The sequence below is a fragment of the Phymastichus coffea genome, unplaced genomic scaffold (assembly GCF_024137745.1).
Source record: "Phymastichus coffea isolate CEN01 unplaced genomic scaffold, Cenicafe_Pcof_1.1 PCOF00001, whole genome shotgun sequence".
Lineage (NCBI taxonomy): Eukaryota > Metazoa > Arthropoda > Insecta > Hymenoptera > Eulophidae > Phymastichus > Phymastichus coffea.
In genome coordinates this window covers 14,727,634-14,739,940 of record NW_026706812.1, presented here as the reverse complement: position 1 = coordinate 14,739,940, position 12,307 = coordinate 14,727,634, and the positions used below count along the sequence as shown (strand labels likewise).

The 12,307-nt window shown below is 41.1% G+C and overlaps 2 protein-coding genes across 10 annotated transcripts in view; both read left to right on the top strand.

Annotated features, from left to right (window-relative positions):
• Positions 1 to 12,307, top strand: part of LOC131663027 (TBC1 domain family member 22B) — a 224,426-nt gene that overhangs the window by 47,488 nt on the left and 164,631 nt on the right. The gene's annotated exons all lie outside the window — the stretch shown is intronic.
• Positions 3,317 to 3,856, top strand: LOC131663393 (uncharacterized). Its single transcript, XM_058933812.1, has one exon. The coding sequence runs from the start codon at positions 3,317 to 3,319 to the stop codon at positions 3,854 to 3,856; it is 540 nt and encodes a 179-aa protein (XP_058789795.1).

Genomic DNA, 12,307 nt, shown 5'->3' with positions numbered 1-12,307 from the left:
ATATATTTATATATATATATAACGAATAAAACCAATGTAATTTGTTTGAATTAGCACGTACAAAAAAATGACAGTCACAAAAAAATTGAAGCTTGTGTTCATTTATTGAAATTTTTCAATTATTACCATGTATATATTTTATACATATACCATGTATATATTTTATACATAAAATCTAACTATTTTTTATTGTCGGTGAGTAAATGTCGATACAACTTGAAAAAAGTAATTCATATAATTAGACGTCGTTTTTTACTGTTATGGCTACACATTTTGTATGGTTTTTACACAAAAACATGTAATATTTTTTTATGTTTATCGCTGAATATAAGTTTTGTGAGGTTATGGACACATTAAGCTGCATTTCACATTCAAAGTTTATAAGCCAATCAAACGTCTCAATTTTCATCTCCAACTGACCAATCAAAACGTTTACAGGCTTCACTTTTCAAACCTTCTCTCTTTTAAGGAAGGATATTCTGAGCCCATATATCGATTATTAGCTTTTGAATATCTATTACAGCATTGACTAATACCTCCTCGAATACCTTTTTAGATTAATAAAACCATGTCTATATCGGTTAAAAGTTCTAGCTCAATTTTTGTACACTTTAACATAGCATCCCATGTTAATCCAGGAGTAGTATAATAGTGTGGTTGGTCGAGTTGATACGCATCCATACAAGTTTTACGAAAATTTTCAAAAATATCGGCCAAGAGTAATACGTCAGTTTTTAAATATAAATCAGAATACTGTCCTAAATCAATGATGACAAATGCATTCCACACTTTTTGTGCATGCTCATAGTCAGATTCAGAGATGTTGCTATCTATCAATTAACTATGAAAATCTTCGATAGGTGGTAATTGAGTCTGTTTTAATCTTTCAAAACTGTTAACATACTCATATGGAAAAACGCCTTTTCTCTTCAATAACTCTATTTGTGTTTTTGTATATTTATCTATCTTGAATTTATGCTCTACAATATTTAGTTTGGTTAAGTATGCAGCCAGTTTTTCGCGAGATGATGGCATAAAACGAACGAATCAGTAAATCGAAAATTTATAGAACTACCGACCACGTGTTTTGTGAAAGCTATATATCTTCCCTTGTTTTCAGCTAAAACAGTCACATTTCCCTCAAGATCAGAGCTAGTAGCTATTTCTTTTATTATAAAGTGAGAATCATATCTAGTAAGGTTATGGAAGACGACTGGTATAAAATAAGGATTCATATAATTTAAATTACAGGATGCGTGAGCAGCACCTCTAAATCGGCCCGTCAAATGACAATGATTTCTAACTCTTGTTTCATCACGTTAAAAATATTTTCGACAAATATGACACACTTTGCTCATTTTGAAATTCATTTGATTACGCCATGAAAGATTTATTTCTATTGCATTCTTATATATTTGATGCATTTCATCTAACAAAATCTGAAATTGTTTGATAATCCATTGTGCGGGTGATTGTTCTTCATTCAGTTATTTTCTATACATCTTAAAGACTGATTTGGAATCATCATAACTACATTTTACATAAAGCCCCACACTAAAGGCTTCATGATCTTGAAAGTATCATCCATTATTTACTGGTTTCAATAAGCACTCTAAATCAGCATATACACTGCCCGTCAATCACTTTTGCCATGCTTACCTCAAAATTAGGCAAACTTGAAAGTTTTGTATCTCGGTCGGAAATCATCGTATCACAAAAAACCGCAGGGCATTTTAAAAGTAATTGCAAAAGCTTCCATTTAAGGGGGGAGCCTGCTTTACAGGCTTCAAAAAATCGATTTTTTTTTGCATAAATGTCTTCCTAAACTATCTAAGAATGTGTCCCTAAAATTTTAGAAGCATCCTCGAAATATTTTCGGAGTTATAAAAGAAATAGTGAGTAAGCGTCGAGCAGGTATATGAGCGGCCGGGTCGCTCGGAGCGCGTGCGCTCCGCCCCTTGATCTATTGTACGTATTATAATACAAAGGAATCACGGTCTTTCGAGACATAATAGATCCTTCGTAGGTCTTGCTGGAGCTATAGAAGGGATAAAAGTCTATATTATAAGTAGTATACATGAGCTGGCAGAGTCGGCTTGAGCCAAGCTGTATTAGCATTCGAGTTCAGTTTTGTTTTGTGTTTCGGTACGTGAACATCTTGAAATCATGCAGAGCTATCCGAAAGGTAGTAAACATTCAACTGAACGCACTGGTAAGCCACGGAAGCGCAAATTCCATGGCAATCAGTTCGTAAATGTTTCGACATCTGACGATAAAGAAGCTAATACGAGCTGTAGTGAAAATAAATTGGCTTCAGCAACTACGGACGATGTCATAATTCATCCGTCACATTGCTATCGAATAATTGAGTTTGTCTCTGTATTTTTAGCAATTTCCGAAATAGTTATTTGCAATTCGTGTAAGCAGCGAATAACTTTTGCCGAAAGCAGCCATCGAGGTCTCGGATTCAAAATCGTTTTAGCGTGCAAATGCGGTAAACGAGAAATTCAATCTGGACCATTGATCAACACTGGCTACGAAATCAATAGAAGGATTGTGCTCGTCATGAGGCTTTTGGGTGTCGCACGAGAAGGCATTAACATTTTTTGTGGTCTTATGGACATATCACCAGGCTTAGCTAAATCGACGTATGATCAAATCGTGCAGCACCTGTATTCAGCGTCGAAAAAAATGTTTGACAGCGCCTGCAAAAAAGCTGTCACAGAGGAAAAAGAACTTAACGTTAAAAATGGAAGACCAGCTGACCATTTGAAAGTTTCGGGCGATGGATCTTGTAAAAAACGTGGCTTTACTTCATTATACGGTGTAACTACACTTATCGGGTACTACAGTGGCAAAGTGATCGATCTCATCGTTACAAGTGGATATTGTCATACTTGTGCTCTCAAGAAGAATACATTGGACGACGATGAGTTTGAAGAATGGTATCAAAACCATAAGAAAAATTGTTCTTCGAATCACGCCGGCTCGTCCGGAAAAATGGAAGTTGATTCGATAATGACAATGTTCTTGAGATCCTTCGAGAAATTCGGAGTAAAGTACAGTAATTACATTGGTGACGGCGACTCCAAAACATTTCTTGGTATTCTGATCAGTAATCCGTACGGCCCGGAGCTCACAGTGACAAAAAACGAGTGCGTGGGACATGTCCAAAAGCGCATGGGTACTCGTCTCCGAAACAAAAAAAAAACAAGAAAAGCTCGGTGGAAAGAAGCGGCTCACCGAGACTTTAATAAAAAAATTAACCATTTACTACGGTCTGGCCATTCGAAGAAACTTGAATTCTGTGGAAGACATGAAAAACGCTATAATGGCGACACTCGATCACTATTCCTCGACGGATGAATTACCTCGCCACGACCATTGCCTAGAAGGCGCCGACAGTTGGTGTGAGTGGCGCAAAGCCGAGGCAGCAAATAAACTGGCTGATTTTCAACATTCGCCACGTGTCATCGACGAAGAGGTTGAGAAGCACATTCGTTCTGTGTATGAGGAGTTATCTAACGATGATCTGCTAACGAGATGCTTGGGTGGACACACACAAAATGCGAACGAGTCGTTCAATTCCACTGTGTGGCGCATGACACCTAAACACCTTCACTCAGGCATTAAAATTGTCAAGATTGCTACCTACATCGCTGGAGGAATGTTCAATAAAGACTACAGTGCAGTATTACAAACAATGCAGATATTAGACTTGAAAATTGGACAGCAATGCATGAATTTCTCTCGGCAAGCCGACCAGGAGCGCATCGCCCGAGAAAACAGACGCAATCTACTCGCGAGCAAAGAGGTCAGAACAGCTCGTAGACTCGAAAATCTCGGCGAAAATTAGTTTTACGAAGAGTCTGAAGAACAAATGTATGGACCAGGAATCGCCGATTAGCATAGTTACGTGGTAAGTTCAATAAAATTACGTTTTTTTTATATACGAAAACTTTGACGCGCGATTTCTCGGTTTTGCATTTTTACGATTTTTCCTAATTGGCGGGAAAGATAGGGAAAAAACTAAACGTCCCCTCGAAACGAGACAAAGTGGGTTTTGTTTGGAATTGAATTTTCTTCAAGCTTAACCTAAAAAAACTTAAGAAAGTAAAGATGAACTAACTTTTTAAACAATCTAAAGTGCATTTTTTTTTTCAAAAAAAATTAATTTTTTTGTTCATTTAGCGATAAACTGTTCAATTTTCACTTTTTTTGAATTTTCTTGGTTTACCTAGAAACTACACTATTGGAGAATGGAAATTTTATCTGATTTTTTGTTTCAGATGAAAATTGCGATCTGCATTTTTCCTGCCGCACGACAACTACAGAGTGGAGGCGCCTCGGCCGAATGCTTCTACGAGCCACAATATGATCTGTATTTTAATAAAAAAATTTAAGAAGACTCTTGAAACATGTTATAATAAACCCTGAAAGTTTCATTCCAATCGGATATTTCATTCCTCCCCCAAAAAATTCTCGAAAAAATCGATTTTTTGACGCCTCTAAAGCAGGCTCCCCCCTTAAGACGTGCAGAGACTTAAAAATGAAAATATGTGTTTTTTACAGTAAAAAAACTGATTAAAAAAATTTCAATTTTTTTAACCTCGACTTAAATCAATGCCAATTTAGAACCAGGCGATGGAGGGCAAATCGACCTGAGGGGTTCGGAGGGTAATGTCTTTCCCTTTAAAATGAGCTCCCGCGGGGTTCTATCCGATGTTTTTTAACCGAGTTACTGCGTTTTTTGTAAAAAGCAACCTTTTTTTCTAATCCTCAATTACTTCGACTTGCGTACGTTTTGGACAAAAATGCCAAAGAGAAAAAGGTTTCATTTTGTGTCCAAGAATACAAAAATAAAGTCAAAATAAAGAAATAGAGAAAAAATTTTTTTTCGGTCTTTTAGCGCATTAAAAAAATAAAGGAATTTAACTTTTTTTTACGCTTAGTTTTAAAATGTCTAGAGACGTAGTAAATCACAAAAAAACTCAGATAGCATAAGCTTACTAAGCGCCCTACTATCGAAGAAGAGCGAGCGAGAGAGAGAGAGAGAGAGAGAGAGAGAGAGAGAGAGAGAGAGAGAGAGAGAGAAAACAGCATCCACACTATACGACGTACGCATCTAGCAAGCTATAGACGCTACCCCCTCTCCGAGGGCCCACACTCAGCCAGCATAAGCTTACTAAAGCGCCCTACTATCAAAGGAGAGCGAGAGAGAGGGATAGAGAGAGAGAGAGACCATCATATAGTTTACCAAACACTACCGACTTCTAGAGCATCCTACCTTAACAACCTCTGTAGGTGGGTGGGTCGGTGAGTGGGAGTGGGGCACTCTGTCGAAGGGGCCCACTGGCACGCGGGAGGTGTGAAACGAAAAACAAATGCCTTTTAAACACTTAGCATGGGGTCTCACCTTAAATTAAAAGGTATCACTACCGCGACACCTTCATCCGGCGGTCTCTTTGTGTCCCAGAACATACACATATCCCTTATACATTGGCGGCATCCACTGACACACGGGAGGTGTCAAACGAACATCAAATGCCCTTTAAACATTCAGCACGGGGCCTACTAGCACGTGGGTAGTGTCAAAGATACATCAAATGCCTTTTAGACACTCAGCATGGGGTCTGACCATAAATTAAAAGGTGTCACTACCGTGATACCTTCATCGGGCGGCTCCTTCGTGTCCCAGAACATACACATATCCCTTATACATTGGCGGCATCCTTTGTCGGCTCATTTGTGTCCCAGAACATACATTGCTTATCTACTTATATATAAATATATAAATCAAAATATATATACATAAATTAAATAATATTAAAAATAAGAGCGCTATTTTACGAAGTGTGCGAGCAGGCAGCATTGTCGGCCCTGTCAAGTTTGCTAAATAATTGACGGCGTAAAATGTTAAGCGATCGTTGTAAGATTGGCTGGCAGTATTGCTGCAAATCTCTTTATGCGCGTGCGCGTATGTAAATAAGTTTGTAACTTTTTTTGTTTATTTTCGCGAGACTACTTATATTTTGGTATAAGCCAGAAATCGCGTGATTTTATAATTTTTCCATATGTACATATCGTTATCATAGTTTGATTAGTAAACACCTTAATATTAAATTGGTGTCTCAGTAATGTTAAACTCAATTTATTCCGTAACCTGAATATTGTTTCGTGCACAATTAGTACATACATCCGGCGCACTATTCAGTCGTAAGAGCATACGTGTCTTCCGAATTTCTTCTTTGAAGTCTCGTTATCTACTTTGTGTTATCTATTAATGTTTTTTGTTGTTTGAAATTTTTATTATTTCTGTTTGTTCTGTTGTCATGTTTCTGTTATTGAAAAAGATTTTTTCAATGTATTTGTATTTTTTATTTAATTATCCAACATTTTTGGGAATATTTCGTTTGTAAAAATACGATCATCTCTACACATTCTTGCTGCACCCAGGTTTTGATTTATCAAGTATACCAGCAGATCGGGGCATGTGATGAAAAATTGTCAAAATATAGATGATATTTAGCTACATTATTCTTGTCGACTGTTATTAGAAAAACAAAGTATTTTCATCATTGCGGAGATCCCAAATTGCATTTAGAAAACTTCGTGTCATTTTAATCATAATTTTATCCACAATAGATATCTATTAGAAATCTATTAGAAGTGCAAAAGGCCTAAAATTTCATTCTAAAACGTATTGGTTTGTCTTTGATGAATTGTTTTTAGAAATGTGTGATCAAAACATTTAATCATCATTTTATTTATGGATAAAGAAGAGCAAGAAGCCCGAACTCAGTGTTATCCGAAATTTTCAAAGTTTTCAAATTAGTCTTAACTTTTTCAAACAAATTTCTATACATCGTTTTTGAAACAATATCGGAATGCCTCATTTCATCAGTTGACCAATAATCTCTATGGATTTTACGAATATTGAAAATAGAAAAAAAGATAATATCTAGAAATTTGTTGAAATGATCTGGATCTAATTTAAAACAATTTTCATTCATCGCTTCAATAATAATGTGATCGTCCATTTTATCACAACGAAACATTTCAAATAATTCTCGAGTTTTTTTCTCAGTACATTTTATTTTCTTGCTTCAAAATGACATATTTCTGATTCAAATTGAACATTACACAGCTTTTCTTGATCTAATCATTCGTATTTATGTGAGCCTTTTAACTTTTTCTCGTTCGCCGAAAAATTTTCACACTTCTTCATACATAAGACTATTGCATCAGTGAACGTAAAAGATTCATCAACTTCTCCGTCCGTCCGTTTATAATACTCCACAAGACGGAGGATTTATCCCTACTATAGGGATAAATTAGCAATAGGAAAAAATTAGCAATAGGATTCTCGATTTTATCAACATTAACTAATTTTAGTATTACTGACGCTATATTGAGTACTCATTCGCTGGTGTTTCAAACATCATATTAGATCCTGCATTTTGTAAAATTGAAAATAGATGCTACCGTTGTACTCAGCGACGTTGTAAATATAAGTAGTGAGTATACATTCACTAATTCAGATTTTATTTGAAAATTTTAGTTTTTCCAACTTGTATATATTTCCACGGACACCATCTTGGAAATAATTTCCAGAAAAATTCTTAATGAATAGGTTTATCAAAGAAATAACATTTTTAATATAAATTGCAACGGTAGTCGATTCAATTAATCGAACCGTTCGCGATTCTGATTTTCGCGCGTCAGTTCTAAGTATTGAGAGAGAGAGGGGGCGCGCGATCTTTTAAATGAGCAGTTACGCTTCAGCTGTGTTCAAACGAGCATCGCCGATTTTTATTTGCACAGTTTTTCTCGCCGAGTGATAGTTTTCCTGGGACAATTTCGTGCGTGAGTGTAATAGCGATATTATAGCAAGTACGAGGATTCGGAAGCAGTTTGCAGCTGATAAGCAGAGTGAGGCAGTGCAGCCAATTGTTCAAAGGACAGGGGCAGTTGATATTTTGCTGACATCAACAATTACGGCTGATCACCGTAATTGCACCGCAGGGTAGGTGCACCTCCCTTAATTATCGCGTGACAAAATACATTTAGTATTTTGTTCAACCGTGTTAGCGTTGATATTTTTTTGTATTTGCGCCGAGCGTTAGATCGCGCCAATTGTCGTATCTTCTCTCTCTCTCTTTCTCACCGAAAGTTATTTAATTGTAAATCCTATTCGCGTGCGTCAGTCTTTCGGCCCGACAAAGACTGTAGAGATTTTTATTAATAAAATCTATTAAAATTATTCGCCGATTTCGTCATATGATTTTTCCTAGTAGTTTAAACAATTAAAAAGCTTAGGTTTTAATCCTATTATAGCTAGGGGATTAAGTGGATTTCGAGTAAAGTCGCTTTCACTTGAAACTCATCGTGTGTCACAAGGCACGTGACTTAAGGTGAGTTCAACTTTGCTTGATCGAAGACAACTAAGTTAAGTCAGCTGACGTTAAGGCGAATACACGTATTAACATACGTGTTAACGGAGCGGCGGTTCGCTCTGCATCATGGGAGTTTGTTCTTAAATAAATTTCTCATTTTTGCAGATTTATCCCCCCGTTACATGGCGCCCAACTGGTATTAAGACCCGTGTCGTGCGAATAGGATTGTGCGTCGAAGGTAATCGACGCACGAGAGAGAGACGATTGCGCGAGCGCTTAGGAAGGTTTGAGCGGGTGGTAGAGCGAGATCGTGAGCGGTACGCCCTCTGCTGGGGAAAAAACGAAACCACTTCGAACCTTTTGTTAAAAATTGTTAAGATTATTGTAAAAAGGGCCGAAAGTGATAATTATTGGTAGGTCGAAGTAATTTCAGATCGTACGAGATAATCAGGTGTTAACCCATTTCAGCCACAGTTTGGTGGATAAAGGGGGGTTGGTAGCACCTGATCAACGATAAAGCAGAGAGCGCGACCCAAGCGTGCAGTCCAAATATTAGCCAGGCGGAGCAAGCAAACAGCAGGCTCCGACCTTAGGTAGGATATTTTTATAATATTTATAGAAAGTTTGCGGAGACTGCACGCGCTCATAATCTCCTTTTAAAAGGCCTTATAAAAGGAGGTATTAAAAGTAGTGACACTAAATATTGTACACCCCGCTCATACCTTGGGTGATAGGAAGCGGTAGTGGTCGATTAGGCCGAAATTTTAAACCTCAACCGCATCCTACACCCGTGCGGAGGCAAGATGGCTCTGTTGTCAGCTCAAATCGACAATTGGGCATTAGAGCTGACCTCCGCACAGCGCGAAAGCTATTTAGCGGATTTGGAACTGCGCAAGGATGGAAGTGTCATCCAACAGGCGGCTAGGCTTGGGAGATGGTTGCTGGGTGAGTACACCGCCACAGATTTTCAAGAGACCACGCACAGCAAAGAGGTAGCGGGGCGCAGGAGGCGATCCCGACAAGCGTGGCTCGACACAGTCTGTGACGAGTTGGAAAACTCCAACGCGGATGATAACAGCGACCATCCCCTCAGGATCATCAATAGGGGGGGAATATCATTGACTGATATGTCAAGGACATTCACCTGCCCGGATGAGGACTCTGAGGGTGAAGCCAGCCGCCAAGAAGAGGATGAACTCATCCAGAAGGCCCTTAGCACGCAAGAGCAGGAGAAGGGGGAGAAGAGACGGAGCAATCCGGACCCCAGGTCGCAGGAATCCTGCACTCGGAAGGAACCTCAGGAAGAATTATCCTTGAGTGAAGCCTTCCGAGAGATAGAGTATCTGAAGGAGGGAATAGACCATAACCAAAAGTTGGTAGTTCGAATCCTAGAAACCCTTCAGACTCCGCAGGGATTACAGGTGTGTGCAGAGCGCGAGGCGCAGGACATGCGCATACGAATTCGAGAGCTGGAAGACGCAATGCATGACATGGCCAGTGCTAACCGTTCTTCTCAGCGTGACTCGGTTCAACCGCGCTCCGGACGTAATGTGGACTTTCAGGACACATACACCTGTCACTACGACTCGGGGATTCTGGGGAGTACACCGGCTCCTCCAAGACCAATACCTAGGAGAAAGGACGTCACCACACCGGAAGTCCTCCAACGAAGAGGAGGTGAAGAGGATTCGGAAGTTTATGGGAGATCCGCACCCGTTCGACAGAGGAGTCGAAACGGATCATCTGGCACCGGACATCAGATATTCTCAGGGCTCTCCACAACCCGAGATGTTAGGAAAATTGTCCGCGGATGGAAATTGAGGTTTGCGGGCAGTAGGGCACAGAGCGTAGATACGTTTCTGTCGAGGTTGGAGGATCTGCGCGTAGGTGCAGGACTAACTGACGATGAAGTGCTTTGTTCCGTATCAGAGATCCTCGAAGGTAACGCGAGGACCTGGTACGATAACAACAAGTACCAGTGGCTCAGTTATGACGAGTTCGTCGCGGACGCCCGGGATTGGTTTGGCACAAGTATGCAACAGCAACAAAGGCTGTTGCAGGAAGCCCAGAACCGGTTACAGGGTGAGGACGAACTAGTGCGAGACTACGTGTCCAACCTGGTGGCTCTTGTCAATAGACTAGAATCGCCCATGCCCTTGGAGAGGTTATTAGACCTACTCCATGCAAACCTCCTTCCAACCATCCAAATCCAGCTGCGTCGGAGCGAGATGACGTCGATACGCGAATTCAACAGGAGGGCGACCGAGGTACAGAACACCTTATCTTATGGTCGCCGTCCACGTGTATTCGCTGACCCCAACTCGACGATCTTCCCTCAGCACGCCTACCAGCCGAGCAAAAGAACGGCTGGTAGTAAATCCCAAACCGCTGCAATGGCCAGCGAAGGGAAGGCGCGTGCGAAGAAGGAGGGAGATCCGCAGCGCGGACTGGGCGTGGAGAACCCCGTCAGGAGGCCTATCGAACAAGCATCGGTATCGGCTACGCAAGCTTCCACTTCTGATAAGAAGATGGAAGAACGTCTGGAGGACATCGAGCGGATATTACGCAAGTTGGCCGCTGACAAGCAAGGCAGCCCTCCAAAACAGCGTAAGAGCCGATGGCGTGAAGGAAGGAAAAATTCTCTTTCTTCCCGGTCTCCTGGCGAGCGGCGAGAAGGGCAGAGGCGGAAGATAGACTTTACTAAGCCTCTCCAGTGTTCCGCTTGTGGCAAACTGGGTTTTAGTCGCAAGTTCTGCCCAGATTGCAACAAGGGAAACGACAAGGAGAGCGAAGAGAAGAGGTCATCTTCGCGCCTCCAGTAAATTCGACCTCTCGCTGCGGGTCGCCGATGGGAAACAGCAATTTGTCGGCGACCCAGGGATCGAAACAAGTCCTGGGAGGGCATCAAGAGAGCCCAGGACATAGCAGTATATTAGAGCGGAAGGCAATTGAATCCGATGTCAGCCCTCGGCAGAATAGGGGAGTGGTTATCCTGAAAGGACCAGATGGCCACATACAGGTTGTGGAGGAGGGGGAAGACTCCAGGGAGAGCCCCTCCACACAAAAAGCTCCTCTGTCGAAGGGATCCACGAGTAGAAGCCAGCCCACCGTCGTCGCGGCAGCGGAAGGAAAAAAGCCGCTGAAAAGCACGATGAAAGGAGGCGAAGATGGGACTCGTGGATATGACCCAGAGGATGAGACCAGATGGTGGTTGCGGGTAGACATAGGTGACTTTAAAATTAGAGCACTCTATGATACCGGCGCCTCATCCACGGTCATGGGTCAATTAGGGCTAAGATTGGCATCGGAGATGGGACTCGGGTTGAATGTGACCAGGGCGGGCGATGCAAGGCTTGCTGATGGACGCCCGTGCCCTATAATTGGTCACGTGATGTTCCCTTTTAAAGTAGGGGGAATCACGAAGACAATCAGAGTCGCCATTACGCCGCTGCTCACAGATGACTGCTATGTAGGCGCGAACTTTATAAGAGAGTTCCGCGCAATTTCGGATCCCGATGAGGATGAATTATGGCTTAAGGACGCCCAAGTGAAAGTACCAATGGAAGTGGCTGGAATTGATGGTACGGCATTTCTCGCACCGGTAGGACTATGGGAAGCCACGGAGTCACAGCTTGAAGAAATTGAAGACCTCGTCAGAAGATTGATTCCTGACGGGGGTCAGGCTTTAGGTTGTGCCGTGGGGGTTGAGCATGAAATAGATGTTGGAAATGCTCGACCCATCAAACAGAAGTACTACCCAGTCTCAGATAGAGTGCGAGAGGAAATGCACACGCTGGTTAAAGATATGCTGGAAAAGGATGTTATCGAACCAGCGACCAGCGGATGGTCAAGTCCAGTAGTAATGGTAAAGAAGGCAGATGGAAAATATAGGTTTTGTGTAAATTATCAAA